Below are 19,556 nucleotides of genomic sequence, written 5' to 3'. Positions count from 1 at the left end.
AGCTACTTAGGAGAGAAGCTCTCGGTGGAGTCTTTTCATACTCCAAAGCCCAGAGGAAGTGTTTGTTTCAACTAGAATGGCAAAAGCTTTCCGTTCTGATAGCATAGCTCAGAAATGGGCATAGAAAGGGATAGTAGAAGGCTGCCGCCTGACGTTAAGTGAATTTTCTATGACAAAATAATTCCTCCAAATCAATTTTTTCCCTTTACTTTACTTAATTGAAGTATCATTATAATCTCATATTTAGGATGTTATTTAGCATATCACAAAGCAGTATGAAAAGGTGAGAACGAGCAAAGAATGAGTATATTATTCATAGCCTGCATCGCGCTCTCTCCTCCGGGTCCACGTGGAAAGGGAGGCCGGATGCCGATTGGCCCTCCGCCCCCAACCCTGACACTCTTCTTGCTCAGACAGGTCGTTCCCATGACATTCTCACTGACAGGACGTGTACCCATTCACTTTGGTTTTAAAATGTTCCTTTTTATAGCCAGTGTATTATGTATCTGCAGCTTAGCTGCTCTTAGTATAACGTTGCTGTTCAAATAAATAAAGCTCACTAAGCCAAGGGGAATGCTGTGAAGGATATCCAATTATTTTATCTTTCTTTTTGGGGGGAGGAAAAGGGGATGCTCTGATCTCTGTCTTTCCAAGTGTATTGTACAAATCATCTTAACCTGTGTTTATTGCTTTGCCTTTTCTATTAAGTTTTAAATTGCCTTTAGGTTCCTTAGTTTTCCCTGATTCTAAAACTCCTTAATTAACTCATATAAGGGGCCTGAGGTCACAGTGTTGTTTTATTTTTTGTCGCCTTGTTTCTTGCTTTGTCTAAAGAATTAGTTGCAGTATCCGCTGTTGAGCTTGTGCTAGCGATGGAGGTGGTGGTGAATATTTCCTTCCTTTCATTAATGAGTTTCCCTTCTTTAGAGACCCAAGAAATAGTGTGGCTTGGCGGTGGTGTCTCTTTGTGATGCATCCCATTGTGATTTGTCTTTGGACAAAGTGCTTCTTCCTTCTGAGCTTCTGGGCCCTCAGTTTGAAAAATGGAATCTTACTTATAATCGCAGGTGACATCTGTTCTCTGGGCTAGTGAAAAATAAACAAGCGAGTTTAAAATTTTTCTCAAGAACCTAAAAGAAAATTTATTTTTAGATAAGGCAATCTATTTAGCTGCAGTAAATATTAACGGTATTATAATATTGTCTTGCAGCTTGGCTTAGGGCAAATTCAGATCAGCTAGTAAACTCTGGAGTAACTCATTCTGGTATATTTTAATTCCTCAAATAACTTATTTTATTTTATTTATTTATTTGTTTATTTATTTTTTTGGTGAGGAAGATTAGCCCTGAGCTAACATCCGTTGCCAATCCTCCTCTTTTTCCTGAGGAAGATTGGCCCTGAGCTAACAACTGTGCCCATATCCCTCTATTTCTATGTGGGATGCCTGCCACAGCATGGCTTGATAAGCGGTGTGTGGGTCTGTGCCCAGGATCCGAACCTGTGAACCCTGGCCTGCCAAAGCAGAGTGCGCAAACTTAATCACTATGCCACTGTGCCAGCCTCAACTTATTTTATTTTTTTAAAAACCAACTTTCAAAGATAAGTGGAAAACTATGTGTCAGAGTGACTGCAAATGAGGAAGCCTAGATTTTTTCATCCATCTAAAATCTTCATATTTAAAATTTTAGGATTAATTACAAAGAAGTCCAAAACTTTCAAAAAGTTTCCGTAGTTGGGAAGACATGTTAAATCTTCCTATTTATTTTAATATGTAATATTAAAATAAAATAGCTTTGTCTACAGTTACTGTCCATGTAGTGTTTATGGTCATGACGGGGTGTCTGAGGGGCTGCGTTGACCGCCAGTTGTGTGTATACCTGCCTGCTTTCTTTCTCACAACCCACTACTGTCAGAAGTGGAGCATGCTTAGTAAATGCAAAGTCATTTAATGTTAGCCTCAGTAAAACATAGTACCTTTGCTTAAGGGTTAAAAATAACAATACACATATCTTTTGGGTTATTTGTATCAGTATTGCTTTATAAACATGGATGCTCAGGAGCTGGTTGCATTCTGGATTGAAAAAAGTGGACTCAGATCTTGTTCTTTTATCATAAAGGTGGGGGAATCCTAAAAGTCCAATTGTATGGTTGCTCTAGAATTATTGGAAAACATAAAAGAGCAGTATAAACTACAGAATTATCTACATGTTTTAAAAAGCAGTAAATGGAAATGAGATATTTTTGGCAGGGTGGTAGGTAGAAGAGATTTTAATCATCACTCATCCCGTTTTGCAGCAACTGTATCTCATCAGGTCTAAGATGCTATTGATTGTAACATGCATCCCAATTTCAGTGACATTAAAGTATTTTAAAAATGTGGCTGTAGAAAGGATGAAATGTGGTAAATACAGATTCTCTGTGCCCCAGGACCTCTGGAGAACGTTGTTCTGTGTACAGTAAAAGTCAGCACATGCTGGGTCTGTGTTAGCCCTGTTCAGTTTTGTTTATAATGAATTAAGTTTTGATTTTTTAAAAAATAAATTGACACTGACATTAAGATGACCTTTTAGTATGTGTCCAGAGTATTCTAGTCAGGCCAAGTGGTTGAGACTTAGGCTATGAGAATGTAAGTCTTACTGTTAGAGTTTAGGGTTAGAGAATGTTCATGTTTGAAACTGGAATAATAAGGTGGCACATCATCTTTCATCTAAAATATCCCCAAGATGTACCTCTTCTGTTTTTAAAGCTCTCTGAGGATGAATTATAAAAATTCTTATTAGTAAAAACTATTTTGAGTGTCAACTAGGTGTAAAGACCTACAGGGAATGAATGAATAAAATGTGCCACAAACTCGAAGAGACCTTTCTGGTGACTAAAGATTCTTATTATCTAGGAAACTGCCTCTAATTGCTACTCAATTCCTTTGCTCAGTTCATAGCTTAAACCTATTTATTTTTTGTTCTGTGATCAGTAGAGATGGAAACTCATTTATAATAATCTGAGGAAGAGAACAAATCTGATTGAGTCTCTGGGTAGCCAACTCCTCCTTTTTAGGTGAGTTGTGTGAACCTGGCTCTGGTATAGGATCTGATGATGGAGCCAGTGGAAGCCCAAATATGATTTCCTTGCCACACAGATTGACACTGGCCTTGTGCAGTGTCAGTGAAGATGCATCTGGAGCAGAGACACAGCAGAGAAGCCAGGGAGTGAGGGAAAGGTGGATTATCTGGTGCCGGAGGGATATGGGTCTGTGGCCTGGTCTGATGGGCCAGGAAGAGTTGAGAGACAGCTCCAGACATGGAGATGCTTTCCATTTCCATCTGCTTTCTAGACCACTGTGCAATAGAAGGTTTAACTCTGACTCCTCCCATGGCTGTATAGCCTATGCCTGTCCAGAGGGTAACATTCATACAAACAACATAGAGAGATGACAAGCACATTCGCGATTATTCTCAGACACCAGTATGGCTGCTGCATCTATTATTAGGCTGCTTTCACATTAAATTTTTCATTATTATGACATTTCAATTTGGCATTTTTAAATTTCATCTCTGTCCCTTTTCACCTGTTATATTTCAGTGACTCAGATATTCCACATCAGGACTGTAAGAGAGGGAAAAAAAAACGAAACAGACACAGTCACTGTCCTCAAGGGTCTCACAGCCTAGGACAGAGAGGAAAGCTTGGGCCAGAGAGGGAAGTAGCCCAGCTAACCAAGAGATTTCTTTGTTAATAACACACAAAGCAGAACCCTGCTGCAGGAAGGTGAGGATTCTGTTGACCCTCTAAGACAGCAGGCAGGGCTCTGAAAGTTCTGTGAGACACTCAGGTGATACTGGCTCTTTACATTCCCAGGGCTGTGTTTAGATGTTTAGAATAAAAGAATTCTCCTTATCATCTCCTCTTAGAGAAGAGAATTGTCATTTAGAGATCAGCAACTGGGGGAGGATAGCCATCTGCTCTGTAGAAAGGGCCAGAGAAATTTCTGTGAATCGAATTAGGATCCCCTTCCCCCACCAGTCCTTCATGGTGATTTAAGAGCCGGGTCCATGGGCTCACAGAGGGAACTGTTGTAAACGGGAGTCTATGCAGGCCCGTCTGCCGGCAGTTAACCTCCTGGTAAATAAGTTGCCATTGCCTTGATTTATTATTATCTTTTTTATCTCAACTCCTTTGTAGAAATGCCATTGGAAAGTCTAAGATTTTGCTCAAGTGCTCCGTATCTGGGGATACCTTTCTTAAGAAAGACGAGATTTTGAAGCAGGTTGTAAAACCTTACACAGGTCATTTGGATCTCTTGAGTTGTTTATGTCCGTTTGTTTTTAGACAGAATTTGCAGGAGTCAAATCTGTGTATAAATTTATGTGACTGAATGTGTCAATTCAGGTAAAAGTTAGCATCTGTCACAAATCTTGGTCCAAATATGCCATAGTGACCGAAGATGTTATCTTTGTAGGCAATTTAATTCAAGGTGTGCCATGATAATTTTAATTTTTCAGTGGTAAGTCAGTCATGCTCCCCTTCTCTTTCCTTTTAACCCCAATTACCAACAAATCAGCTAAGGGGTTCAGCTGAGGAGGGGGAGGAAGGTGAAGAGCAAGAAGGAATCGTGTACTTAAGCACTCAGAAAGTTTTAGCTTTGATTCATTTTTGGTTGAAACACAGTATAAGTGTTATGTTTAGTTTCCCCTGCTCCAAAATAGCACTGTTAATTTTTTCATTTGGTGAATTTTCACACAAGTGCTAATCACACGTTTCTATAAATTATATTAATTTAACTTATTTCCCTAAATGTTGTTCTGCAGTGTGTAGCACGGATGTTCTCAGATTCTTGGCTGTGTGAGCTTGTTGCAGTTGGAAGCAGAACAGAAACATCTGAAAGGCATTATTTGCATTACGGATGCTGGAGCCTCTGATCTCACCTTTTGCTCTGGTTCTGAATCACAACTGTTCTTTCCCTTTGCATTCAATCTGTCTGTCCTGTCCCCTCCATCTTTGGCATTGCCGCAGGGTTGATTTTTGGAGAAAGCACTGTCATCAAACAAGTAGAAGTTAAAGGGATAGTGAAGTTAGGTAATCATGTTTGGTGTTGAGGAGTTTAGCTTTCAGGAGGATGACTACTTCAAATTTAAAAGACAAAGGAGGTTGCTGTGGACTATAATGTGCCCTTTCTTGTCCCTAAAAAGGAGTACTCAGATTTATGAACACTGACTGGTTTCTCTCTCTTTTCAGAGTATGATTTCATCCATTGTAAATAGCACATATTATGCCAACGTGTCAGCAACCAAGTGCCAGGAGTTCGGGAGATGGTATAAGAAGTACAAGAAGATTAAAGGTAAATAGACTTGTTTGTTTTTAAAGCCTGTTTTCAGTTTCTTAGATCAATGAGTTGTTGATTCTTTGGAATTTATGCTAATTTTAGACATCATTTTTTATAAAATTGTGTATAATTTTTGCAAAGATAAGGTTCTTAATATTTCCATCAAGAGGTCCAGATTGGCTCCTTTAAAACGATGATGGTGTCAGAACTAAAAGTAAAATTCTTAGCATAATATATGAATTTTATAGTTTTCACAAGAGATGGCTGTGAAGGCCAAGATTTTTAGAAATATCTTGAAATGGTTTATTTCAGATAAGCATGTCTGTTTAAAAAGCTCAATCAATAAATCGTTTCCATTAATATATTAATGAAATTTTAAAAGCAGTCATTATAGGTTAAATTAGCACTTACAGTTTAAGTACCAGTTAACAAATGGAATGACTGTTTTGGTATCAGGAAATCTTTGGTCAGAAATGGAGTTTTGATGTTGTATTTATTTGGAGCCAATTCCAGAGCAGTGGTTAAAGCAAGGCGAATCTGCCCTCAGGCAGAACTTGTGTTCAAGTCTTTGTCTTCCATTTGCTGGCTGTGTAAGCTTGAACAAATTATTTAACTTCATCAAGACTCAATCTCCTCATCGGAAAATTAGAAATAATAAAAGTGTCTAAATCACTGGCTAGCTGTGAGGACTAAATAAGTCAATTTTGGCACAAAGTAACCTCTTAATAAATACTATCTATAATTAACAATAATTAATAGTAGTAGTAGCACCAGCAATAATGTATTAAATATGGAATTTTATCTGGTCCTGAAAATACAGTTCTCTTATATAATAAATGTCATGCTGTTTAGACCGTTCAGCCCTTTAAATATATCAGTGATATTTTGCCTTTGCAAATTTGTCAATGTTGGAAACACTCTGTTGTTCTCACCCTAGCTCAAATGCTGTTCAATTCAAATGCTACTAGCCCCTGAGGGGATTTGGGGTATTTCTTGTAACATAATAGGTTGATGTTCTAGGGTCCTTCCAGTCCATATTTTGCATGGTTATGACATCATCCATCATGCTTTATTATAGGTATTCATAGCCTTGCTGACAGTTCACTGCCCCCATCTGAGGTTCAAATGACAATTTATGGTGGGTAGGTAAAAGCAAAGGATGAATTTATTTGTTTTACTGTCTGCAGGTTTCCTCTGGGGAGACAGAGTGTCGAAGTAATGCTAGTTGGCTGTTGAGTATTTGAGAGCTTGTTTACAAGGTTACCTTTTGAGGAAATGAGCTTTACGTGCATTGGCGGCACATTTCTGATTACAAAGGAATGAGAGCATTTTATGCTAAATATACCAGTTGTAAGGAAAGTCAAGATGTTGAACTACCCAGGAGAAATTAAGTGCATTGAAAATTGAATTAAGATTACTTTTCAGTGTATTCTAAAATTCTTAGGACCCTTTAGATTCTGATTTGAGCGCTTGCTTTAGGATATTATTAATATTAATTCTTGTGCAGGATAAGATGAAGATCTCTTTCTCATTATAAGACATGATGGTGTAGTTCAGAAGCATTTCTTTTCTCTAAGCATTGCTTCCAAGATTTTTTTTTTTTAAATAATTGTTCAAGTGCTTGAACATATTCTCTTTGGCTAAAAATCAGAAGAATCACGCAGCTTCAAGGTCATTTGTTAGATCCCATTTACTTTCTGTTATAAGAGAAAGGAAGAGAGCGTCCTCTTTTAATAGGCTGGAGTGTAATTCCACATTCAGAAAGACTGGGAACCCTTCACTCTAGTGTTTTCAGAATTGCCACTACAGAATCTGTACATGTGTGTGTGTATGTGTGTCTGTGTGTATCTGTTCACACACACATCGATACTTATATCTTCTATTTTTCTTCTTTGTTTCTTAGAGATTCAATTCTTCAAGTTCTATTTTTTTTTTCAAGATAGTAAATGCACAGTTAAACCTTTAAGTGCTGTAAAAGCAGACTGAGACCTTGATTTCAATCAGGAGGTCAAGGATCCACACCTGAAGAGGCTGCCAGACACTGTACACATGCTATTGAAAGAGATGCAGCTGGTCGTTGCTGTTGAGAAGTGTGTGTGTGCATGTGTGTGTGTCAGTAGGAGGAGAAAAGGGAAGGTTAAGGTATGTGTGAAGTAAACACAAGCTGCTGTAAAACAGTTCAAGTGGTGTTGATTCATCAACCAAGGGAGTGGGAGGAAAAACAAAGAATTCATGACAGGTATAGTGGTATACAGAAAATAAACACCCAGAGAAGTGCGTTGTATTAACTTTCGACCCTCAGAGAGAAGGAAGTGTTGGACCTATGCAGGCACATTTCGTTTGATAGGAGCTTTATGCTATGAATAGATGTCACTGTGAGAGTTCCTGTCTAGTAGAATCCATTTCTCATGAGAAAGGAATGATTTTGTTTGTAAAATTCCTGTTCTGTCCATCCATTTTCAAAGTGAGAAAAAGAAGTAATGAATTTCAAATCTAGAAATTAGTAGCAACAAAACCAGAATTCTACTTTAGGATCTTCCTGAGAACCTGGCAGTCAGAGTTCCATGGCCCTCCCTGCCTCCCTCCACCTCCTCCTACCCCGCCTCCACCCCACAGTTATGGGTTTACGTGTACCGTGGCTGATCTTCAGGATGGAAGAAAATCTCAGGCTATCTTACTGATGTCCCAAACTAAATGCAGGCTACATTGTTAAATATGTTTCCTATTATCTGCTAATGTCTGTTTTAATAAAACAGTGGGAACTAAATGGTTGCTTCTTAATCAAAACCATGATTTCCTAAACATAAGCTATGTGATTCTGTTACAAATTGCCACATATAGATCTCCTAGGTCAAAATTTTTTTCTCTTCTCATAGAAATAAATAAACAGTAAAATAATTATATACTCTGAAACATCAAAGTAAATGTGTCTAAAACCTGGCAAAAATAAAAGTCTACTCGAAGGATTAAAAAAAAAGATCAGATCGCAAATTCTACAGTTAATTGCTTAAATAAATATGAGAAAAATGAACAATCAATAATTTGATATCATTAAAAACAGATGTAAAAACTATATACAAATGGAATTGTCTAAGTTTTGAAGTAAACATTTTAATGTACATTTTTTGAATTTATTGTTATGATAGCTAAACTATTTACACTTATTCTTTAAAAAGTCCTAAGTTGGTTTGGCTTAGCATGTTAGCTTTGTTTTCCCTGGTGATCACAGCAAAGCACATTCTTTTTGCCTTTTTCCTTTAATTTCAAAGACAATCATGGTTGACACAGACATATCTGAGTTAACATTAGTGTTAATTCAGGATAGATGAGGAGGCAGAGTTTTATGGGGTTTTAAGGTCCAGAACCATGAACCTGCTTCCCAGGAGTGTTGATATTGAAGAAAATGAAGTGGGTGGATGGGGTAGGTTGGTTTCGACAGCATTTTTTATTGCTGTTCATCTCATACTGTAATTGCTTCTGGCCTAGATTTTACAATGTAGAGCTCCTAAGCTCCAAAAATAAAAAATGAACATTTTGTATAAAAGCAAAAGAAAAAAATGACCATATTAACAGTTGTTGAAAGTGTATGAGTTTTAGCGTAGGACACAGGGTTAATCCACAGGGACCCAGAAACGTTCATGCTCTTAGAAAATTATTTTCAAGAATTCGTGGGATTATGTGGGATTTACCCATCAATTTTTCTTTCATAAATTCTATACATTTTAATGACGCTTATTTTTTTTAACCTAACTCTTCTTTTGTATTAACTCTATTTAGACTTACACTTGCCCCATAATTTTTATGAAACTAAGTGGCAATTGTGTATGTAATACCACTAGAAATTATACTCTTAGGATGATGTACTTCTACAGGGGATCTTATAAGACTAAGAAAGTGCCTTAACAAAGAAGGGCTCATATATTTTAAATATTTCCTAATTAAAAATTGGTAAGTTAAAAGAAAATAATTTTATGTCTAAAGTGTTGAAATTTCATCTGGCACCAAAAGCAAAATGAACTGTCGTCTGTGGTCAGGTCAATCTCAAGTATTTAATATGTCACAAGAATTAAGGGGTCATTGAAAGTTCACCCAAATACTAGTGGATATCATAAAATTATTTGTGTCATAGAGTAATACCACTAGAATGAATGGACCTAAGCAAATCCCATATTTTGGCCAGAAAGCAAAATGATCCTCATCACTTTCCTTTTCTCAATCATTGCTCAAAAACCCCTGATTGCTGGTTGTCTTAATTTTATTTGTTTATTTGAGCTTATTTTGCAAAATATTAAAAAGCTGGGAGAAATGAGGATTTTAAAAACCAGTGTTACTTCCCCAAGCCTGGTTTATTCTAGTAATCAGTATTTTATCTGACCCTGTCTGATCTAGTCTTGCAAGATCAAACGTCCAGGCCAGCGAGCAGACAGTAAACAAAGCCCGCGAAGGGTTTCAGTAAACACAAAGATTAGACGTTGAATGAAAATTAAACTCCTTGAACTAGTCCTCTGTACTAAAGTGGTTAAGTGGGTTGTGATTAAAAGAAATAAGTAATTATGATCATTATAGCTGAAATGATATAATGTTACCACATTTAAAGCACCTCTTGTACCCAAAAATGATTGTGTCATTTACAAAGTGGTGCCTCAGAGTTGAATAGAGAGGGAAATCAATGGTCCCCGACCTGGTTCCATAAGGCGGCCCTTGCTTAGCCTTGGTGGTATCAGTGGTCAGGATGAAGCTTTCATCAACTGCTGGCACTTCTGCCTCTGCTGTTGTTTAGCTCTGAGGAGGTAAGATGAACTTACTTTTGTCTACCTCATTCTTCCAAGTCATGGAAGACATCTGCTTTCAGCCATGGGTCTAAATGAAGGTATTTGGCAAGGAAGTGTGTGTCTGCCCTCTGCCTTGCTTATGGTACCTTGCTTAAAGTAATGCCAGCCTCAAATTCTTGAACTTTATGTAAATATTGGATTCATAGAAATAGAAACATCACTTCCACAACCAACCACTTTCTATCTTTCTGGTTTTCCAACATTTGGGAGAGCCTTATGTGTTTTCTGAGGTGTGCGCATTCGCCGATCACCTTACCCGACATGGCTTTCCCATTGGAAGCTTATTGGTGGTGTCAGCAAGTGAAAGAATGGTGCATGGGGAGTGGGGAGTGCCTTGGACCCTAAACAAAGATGTGGGCTAATAATTCCTTTCGTGGATCTTAAGAAGCTCATTCTAGCTATACTGGTAGCTGCTTCTTTAGCCTGAATATGTTTATCCATAAATGTGTAAAGACGGAAAAATAATCACTTATCAACAATGTGGTTTGTAGATTACAAGAAACGAACTTGCTATCTGCTCATATTTATGCTATTTATAAGCTATTTTAAATACTTGTTAAAAAAGAATGGAAAAGGAAAAAGGATCTGCCTTCCTAACTGCCTCTTTTCCTCCCCCCACCATCCATCACATATACTTACTATTTGAAAGAAGTATAAGGCACAGTTTCTGGTTTCAAAAAGCCTACATTCTGTATGAAATAATTAATAGTATAACATATATTTTGTCATTCAAATATAAATTTGACCATCTACTTTATATGCCTGGTAGGATTCTAAGTGGGGACCATTACATAGTCCCTCCTTGCAAAAATATTACAGTCACAATTAGATAACTAACTTTAATTAAACAAATGTTTAGTGAGTGCCTCTACTACAGGCCATATTCAGTGCTACAAGCAGTGAGAGACATCCAGAAACACATAAGATGTGGTTCCTACCTCTAGTTGTGTTGCCCTCAACCTGGCAGGGAGGCAGCCCTAGAAGTCTATTTGGCAAATATATAGCAGTGGCGTAAACTAGTGCAGTGGTAGCACAGAGAAAGATCCGTAAGTTCTACCTGTTGGGTGTCAGTTCTGCGGGGAGTAATTTGAGAGGAAGGAGCACATGAGTTGTACCTTAAGGAGAAGTAGAGTTTTGCAATGAGAAAAAGAGAAGGAAGAATGTGTCAGACAACTGAAAGTTCATGGGTATGGATGGAGAGGTGCAGAAGAGCAGGCTGTGGTCAGAAAATTATGAGTGGTTATCCACTATGTCTAAATGCTGTGCATTTATTGTGATACAGTAATATAACAGATGCCCAAATGACTAAGATTTCTGATTGGTGAAAAGGAAAAGATACAGCATGGCTGGGTGTGGGGTTGATGGCGGCACCAAACATTGGTGAACGAGCAGAAATGTTTGGGACCTGGCTGTGGGGAGCGTTTATGTTATAACGATGAAAAGTAATGTTGGGAACGTAGTGACCACGCCTTAGGGAACTCTGAAAGCCCAGTTGAGGCATTTTGAGAATCATTAAAGGTTTTTCAGCAAGAGAGTGAAATAATGAAAATGGTGGTTTAAAAAAAATCCTCTAGAAGCCATCTAAAACTGTGTATGTCTGTGAGTGTGTACATGGCAGGAGGGGAGGCAGTTGGGAGGAGAAGGGGCAGTGTGTACACCCTGGAGGAAGTAGGCAAAATAGAATCTAGTGCAGTAATATTTGGAAGTGAAGACAGTGGGGGAGGTAGGGTCTTGGCTTTTGGTGGCAGCAGTGAGAAAGAGAAGTGACCAATGCAATACGGGTGTGGGAAAGAGACAGAGCAATCAAACTAGAATCCAAGCGTAATTGACTCTTGGTGATTTTGACAGAAATAGGACAATATAAATTGAGAGGAATTTGCTGGTACTTAAGTGAAAGTTGGTGAACTAGGTAGAAATATCCATTGGGCCATTCAAGATGTGGAGCCAGATTACCAAAAGACAGAACTGAAGAAGAGATTTTGGAGCCACTTTTTTGGACGTGATAGTTAAAATGATACCAAAGGAGTATTCTCTAAAGGAGACAGTGAGAACGGGGGGAATTGGAAGCTTTGAGAGCAAAAGGGCCATGGGTTAAGAAGGTGTAATTAGGGAGAAAGTAAGGTTTCATGGAAGCCAAGGGAAGATGGGTTACCAGTGGACAAGTGTCATCAAGGGTGCCAGGAGGAGGAGAAGGAGAAGAGGTAATTGGAGGCTCTTAGCTTTGGCAAAAAGGGGACCATAATGACTTTGGAGGGAGCTGTTTCCCTGTGATATGAGAACAAAGGGAACCTATATGCATCTAGGAAGGAAATGAGGATAGCAGATACAGACTTAGTGAGGAAAGGATATAAAAGGAGCTAACTGCAGCCTTAGGATTAAGTATAGCACACTCTCCCCACCTGCCCCCCCAGTACTCAGGAGAAAGAGGATGGAGCCAGTGGACGCCAAAGGCTCTGAAGAGGAAGGGGGTGATAAGCAAGAGTTCACAGCCTAGGAAGGGATGAGATCTAAGGGACAGATGATGCTTTGCCTTTGAAAGAAATTGAAATAGCTATGTCTTCTTCAGACCCTGGAGGAAAGGAAAGATGGATAAGGAGACAGGTTTTGGAGATGGGGTGAGTGGTAAGGAATGAGGGAGCTCATCCTATATGGTGGGAGTTGGGGTAGAGGGGTGTTCTGGTTATCTAGCAGTAAAGAAGAGCATGGTTGGGATGGGGGCTTGGTGAGCAGAACACCTGAAATAGGTTCTGGACCAACCATGTTTGAGAAACAATGAGGGATAAGCAGGCAGTTGAACTGAGGTGACATAGTTAGGGATTGGTAGTGGTTCAGGTCTCTCTAATTCTCAGCTTTTCCTTACAGTGTGCTTTAGATTTCTTGTGGTTTCAGATTTCCATTTGTCTTGCCCAGAACCAAAATTCAAAATTCAAAAACAAAGATAGATGTGGTGGTGGCTGATGAAGAATCTAAAGAGCTGTGAAATGAGAGCCTTTGTTACGTATGCCAGGAAATGTCCAGCTTATTGAAAATCTGGTATGATAGTGGTGACAGTCCCTTATTTTCGTGAAACCAGCAGGTTAAAATCAGAGAATTCTCTTGCCCTTAAGTTTGTAAGGTGCTCGAAGCTCTTAAGTACAGTGCTGTGTAAGATGCCGAGACCAACACCACAGTTGCCAGTAATAGACAATCGTGTAACTATTTGCCTCACTGGTCATAGGCCTTCGTTTTACCCTTTGCAAGAATTTGAGATTATCTGACCTTGGAGTCCTGAACTCCCAAGGGAATGGACAAGAATCTAGAAAGATCTGGAGTACAAGTTAGGCTATGAATTCTAACATTGGGCCTTTCAAGCTGTCACCTAAGTTCCATGTTCCATAGTAATTTTGATTCTTGAATAATCCTCCTACCAGACCAAAATTTCCTGGAAAGCACGTCTGGGGCTCTCATCCATTTTGTGCCTCCTCAGAGCCCTGTGAGCATAGGACCTTGAACGTTGTAGATACTTAGTAAATATTAATAGAATTGAACTTAATGTAGATGAACTTGTTTGAACATATGCACTTAGAACAGTTTTATTTTTGCACATGTTATATTGTGACTAATTTTATATGCTATCTGATGTCTCAATTGAGAGAAAAAAGAAAACAGAAAATCTTTGCTTGTTTAATTCATTTTACAGATGTCCTTAGCAAATTAGTAATTGGTTAGAATCATTCTCTTCTATTAATTAGTTATTGAGCTAAAGATTTAGCAATAAGTTGTCAATTCCACTGAAAGAGATAGTAACACCTTTATTAAGTAAAAATTAGGGACCGTTTATGTAGCCTAAGAAAAGCCTGCCTTTGAGGTTTTTCCAGCTAGTTTGTTGAGTATTTTCCTTTAAAAAAGGCCTAAAACATTTAACTTCTATAAAATCAGAGAGAATCGCCAGTGGAAAAGAATGAATTATGGGTTGTTAACTTGATTAACTTTTCTTCAATAGGTTAATTAATTAATTAATACCCAGAGAATGCCAACTGGCAAAGGTAGAATTCTGCCAAACAATAATGTTAAGTTTATGAAATGTCATTTTTTTCTATGTACTGAATTCACCCCTGAAATTACAGTTTTAGATTAAAATAAAGAATAAAAATAAAGATACTACTAGGTATAAGTAGCTTTAACTTATACAGAAAGTTATAGAATACTTGAAACGATCGATGATGTCAGACTGTGGTAAAGCATTGTTTGAAACCGAAAGGGACCACAGTGTCCAGATGCAGAGGGTTGAGATTGCAGTAGGTTGAAGGGGATAATGCTCACTTTTTCCATGGAACCTAATGGGTCCTATGAGCTTTTGTTGTCAAAACACAGAGGTGTCAAGATTCAAGTTGCTTTATGGTGGATATATATGTTTTTGTGGATCTTCATATGATGGAAAAAGGAAGTTGATAATAAGGGGAAAATACACCTAAGAAAACCAGTCATATGGTATTATCACAATGCCGGCTGGTGTGCTGCGCTTATGGGGCTGGAAGCATTTTCCTTCCAAGCCTTGTTTTATTAGGAGTTAACAAGTTGGCTCTGAATGTCTTGCTCTAGGCAGAGACTTTGCAAGCAAGTTCTCAACGCAGAGACAGATTCTCTTTAACAAATTTAGAGGAAAAAAATCTTCAGGTTTCATGGTCCTAAAAGACTTAGCTGTTTTTTTTTTCCTTTTGCCCTTCAGCCCTTTCAGGCTCCTAATATTTTCTGTAATTATATTTAGTGAACTCTCTGGTAATAGATTTTTTTTTCCAATTGTGTGGGATTTATATCTGATATAAGTGGAATATTAGCTTTAGCTCTTGAAATCGTGTCTGTGTTTGTGTTAACAGAAAATGGTTTTTATTTAACAAATTGACTTTGTACCTATAGTTATTGACTAGGAGAGAATAAATCAGAAGTATTTTCAGTGACTGGGCATATTCAGTATTGGCAGATGGGATGCTGTTCTGGTTAGTCGAGGCAATTCATGTTATGTTTACATTTTTAAAAGAATTTAACTTAGTGTAAGCTTTTGGGGGGACAGTAAGGTTGTTTAATGTTAATGTATAGTGTTATTGTGCAGCCCAGTTCAGAGAGAGGAGTCAAAATAAATATCAGGTTGAATCATATGAAATTGCCTTTTTTGTAGGTCAAAATTGTTGCATATCACCGATTTCATATAGTTCAACCATATATGAATTTATTGTGATTGCCTGAGATTCTCAGGTTATTACCATGTTATGTGAGTGTGCATACCCCACTTTATTTCTTGTTGGTTGCCTGTTTCAAAGAAACTCTTCATATTGACAGAGTTTATAAAAAGTACTTGCCAAAGCTCTCAGTTGTGTGATTCATGTCTTTCATCAGTCAGGTAGGAATCCATGCTGATGACACTCATTTTGAGACAAAGGTTTTTTGGCTGCAAGAGAAGTAAAAGAATGGGAGGATTCATGAAAATAAATATAATGAGTGTGAATTTGTATTACAGATAACTAGAATGAATTGCTAATAAATGGCAAAATAGAGATTAAAAGGATCTATGTTTTATCATCAAATAGAAATGCATTTTAAATCATAGGCAGATGTTCAGGCCCATCTATGTGTACCAGTTACATTGTCTGAGGCAAATCTGTAGGTGGACTGTTTTGAAGCTAATATTATTCAGTACTGTATCTCTAGGGCCTGGCATCATTCCTGGCACATAATAATTGATTAATAAATATTTATCATATGGATTAAAACAATAAACAAACAAATGTAAATAATCCTATTTTTGTGATTAGCTAATTCAATTGTTGAGGAATCAGCGATTTCATCGTTTTTAGAGCTGACCAGTGTTTTCAGTCTGTGGCATCAGGAAGGTTTACAAGGCATATAGTGGGGGCATCAGGTTGAGCCCTCACCATTCTGATCACTCACCTATCCATTGTGTCACCTCTGCGTGGACATGTCACATGTATGTGGGCACACGCCCACAAATAGAACGCAGGACTTCTCTGTAGGAAAGTTGGTTAGTCCTGACTCAAACCCTAAAATTAGTAATAACTACCCGCCCCATCGGACAGTTTAGCGTAAGCAGTGGAACAAAGGCTGTAGGGTCCTGGAGACATAGGTTTGAATTCTGATTCTTCCTTTACTAGGGTTTGTGACATTGTTTTTTCTGAGCTTCAGCTTCTTCAATGAAGTGAACGTGATAATATCTCCATACAACTGTTGTGAGAATTAAATGGCAGTGAAGAGTAAAGGGTGTAACTCAGTGCCTCAGCTACTAAGTGGGGAGAAAAAGGGAAAAAAAGGAGGAGGATTGGCAATAGATGTTAGCTCAGGGCTGATCTTCTTCTTCAAAAAAGAAAGTACTTGTGAAACATTCAGGCCCTGAGAACTTGACTTTGAGGTATGTCGTGAAAGAGGAAAAAAAACTAGTTTTCACTGGCCATGTGGTTTGTTTATTAAGAGTGTGAGGCTAGGGCCAGCAGCCCTAATCATTTTTTTTTTTTTCCAAGGATTTTATTTATTTATTTTTTTCCCCACCAAAGCCCCAGTAGATAGTTGTATGTCATAGCTGCACATCCTTCCAGTTGCTGCATGTGGGACACGGCCTCAGCATGGCCGGAGAAGCGGTGCGTCGGTGCGCGCCTGGGATCCGAACCCCGGGCCGCCAGCAACGGAGCGCGTGCACTTAACCGCTAAGCCACCGGGCCGGCCCCCTAATCATTTTGAATATTCCTAAATATTTATCTACATTTAGACAGCAATATGACCTTGAACCAATTATTTGCCTTCTCTGGTATTAAACAGGGTCATTGTATTTAAAATTGGGCTTCAAGGTTTTGGGGCTATGGATGGGGAAGCAAGGAAGTTTCCGGGGAGGTTTGGAAAGCCATGGCAACGGGATGCCCGAGAATATCTTCTCTCTGTGCTCTGTTAGAAGTTGTTGATTTGATTGACAGTTTTTCTTCTGAGAGTGCCAAAGGCAAGCCTACGTCTTACCTTTGTAGAACAACTTCCAGGGTACTTTCTGAGGCTGAAGGACTCACAGAGAAGTTCTGCCATCTTTTTTTTTTCTTTTGATTTGGCTCCTATTTTCCTATCCAGGATTTCCAGGAGAGGTTCTGGGGAATACTAGAGTGTTATCTTATTAAGGAATCCATTAGCACTCATTCATGCTAATCCGTTTACATTTGCATAAGCATCTTAATGGTTTAAGGAAAAATCCATAGGCCAAAAATTCCAGAAATTTCTCATGGCAAAGCCTTTTACCCAATTCATTGCTTTCCACTCATTATAACTATGGACAAACCCCAGGGGTTATTTCACAAAATCAACTGTGTTAAGGTTTGCACTGAAATGCTAGATTCATAGTTCTGGAAAAATTGTCAGTCTTTTAAGCAGTATTGATAGATAAACTCACAAGAGCAATACTACAACTGTTGTTGCCACTGTGCATATAAACTGCTATTATTCTTGTTGCAATGGGGAGTTTCACAATGAGAGACGTCTTAGGAAAGTCTTAAATTCTTGCCAAAGAGTCAAAAAGCAGAAGCAAGTCTTCTGAGACAGGGAATTGTTTTGAAAATCCTTGCAGCAGTACTCTTTAAGATGCTGTTAGGTAAATAACCTGGAAGGTTGCTTTAAAACTGGTTTACAGATAATCCTCCTCATTTTACAGGTAATCTCAGGATCACCTGGCTAGTCAGAACTCAGGCCTTAGAAATCCCATTTGCTCTTCTTTCCGCCTATCCTATGCCATCTTGCTCTGATTGCCAGGCATTTGTGCCAATCAGTCGCTTCTCCTTTTGCTCATAAACCCGCCTCAGAAAGTATACTTTGGGACACTTAGTCACTGGAGTATATTTTGAGCATTGAAATTTGACTGAGTTTACTTTACATAGCATCGATAGCAAATAGACATAATAAACATAATGAAATCTAACTGAGAGAAGCACTAAACTGAAGAGGAAAAATTACTGGTTTTTGTTTTGTTTTATTGTTTTAAGTTAGGACATATTTGATGCCTACTCATTCCCTGGGAAAGGGAAACAAGCTATTAAACATTTCTTTTTTTGAAATACAATAGGACACTTTCTTTCTTTCCTTTGGTTGATGTAAATGTAACATGTATACATTTAAAGCATATTTTATTCATTAAGTTCTTTTTTTCATTTTTTATTCATAATAATTTTTGAAACTTAAAACTGAATTTGTGTAGCATTCTTGTAAATTTAATTTCAAGAGTTGTGAGATTATGTCATTTTCTTTCCCATCTATTCTTCCTCCTCCTAATTTGAAGGTCTGTTAAGCCTCATTTGGAAAAACTGAGTAGCAGCATATTCCTGCATATACCATGAGGCATGCAATTCTATATTGATAATGAATTCTTTTAAACTGTAAGGATTTATTTTAAAAAGTGATATGATATAACGTGGCATAGTTAATTGAACCAAAAGAAAAGATTGCAATTCTTTAGATGACCTTTGGGAAACAGCAGACGTTGATCCGAATGTCCTAATCAGGAAATTTTGAAATGGGAGCCTAATCTGTTAATCATAATTATACCGATATTTTCTGAAATTTGCAGGAACACTTTCACAAAGATCTTCACATAGACACTGATTGTCTAAATTTTACTGTTACAATTCTGAGATAGTAATATTTTCCCTATGGCAAGACTGAGGTCCAGAGAATCTCCACCTTACTCAAGGAGGCCCACAGCTAATAAAAGGTAGACTGTGGATTTGAATACAGTCATGCATCACTTCACGAAAGGCACAAATTCTGAGAAATGCGTCGTTAGGCGATTTCGTTGTTGTGCGAACGTCATAGAGTATACTTACACAAACCTAGGTGGTATGGCCTGTTACATACCTAGGCTCTATGGTACTAATCTTATGGGACCACCGTCATATATACGGTCCATCATTGACTGAAACGTCGTTATGTGGCACATGACTATACAGCTTCCTAATACCAGGTCCAATCAATGCTTTGTCAATATAACATGATCATCAACAAAAACTAAAAATGTGTCATAGAGAAAATTAAAAAAAATGCTTAGATAACATTTATAATATAGTGAATATTCAGTAAGATTGAATCCTTAATGTTGTTAGGGATTAGAGCAAAAAAATGGAATATAACAGTTAAAAGTGTCTGGTGTATTCTCAAAAGACAACAACATAAAAGCAGAGACAATATAGAACAGTGATTATCAAACTTTAGCATATATAAAAAATCACCTGGCAGCTGTAAGTACCTGGTATAATCTCAAAAGACAATAAATAAAAAGAAAGATGATATAGACTTGATTCTAAAACTTTAGTGTACCTAAGAATTGTTGGAATTTTAGCATACATAGGAACTCTAAGAGATTCTGATTTGGAGAAATTTGTATTTATAAC

The 19,556-nt window shown here is 37.9% G+C and overlaps 1 protein-coding gene across 1 annotated transcript in view; it reads left to right on the top strand.

Annotated features, from left to right (window-relative positions):
• The window catches only part of SATB2 (SATB homeobox 2), a 183,778-nt gene that overhangs the window by 81,626 nt on the left and 82,596 nt on the right, over window positions 1–19,556 (top strand). Inside the window, exon 6 of the mRNA XM_058549518.1 lies at window positions 5,233–5,335. Coding sequence (XP_058405501.1) covers window positions 5,233–5,335 — 103 coding nt within the window. The remainder of the gene's footprint in view (window positions 1–5,232; window positions 5,336–19,556) is intronic.

The sequence above is a fragment of the Diceros bicornis genome, chromosome 10, assembly GCF_020826845.1.
Source record: "Diceros bicornis minor isolate mBicDic1 chromosome 10, mDicBic1.mat.cur, whole genome shotgun sequence".
In the NCBI taxonomy this organism is placed as follows: domain Eukaryota; kingdom Metazoa; phylum Chordata; class Mammalia; order Perissodactyla; family Rhinocerotidae; genus Diceros; species Diceros bicornis.
Note: the sequence above shows the minus strand (reverse complement) of the source record. Positions and strands in the feature narration are given on the sequence as shown.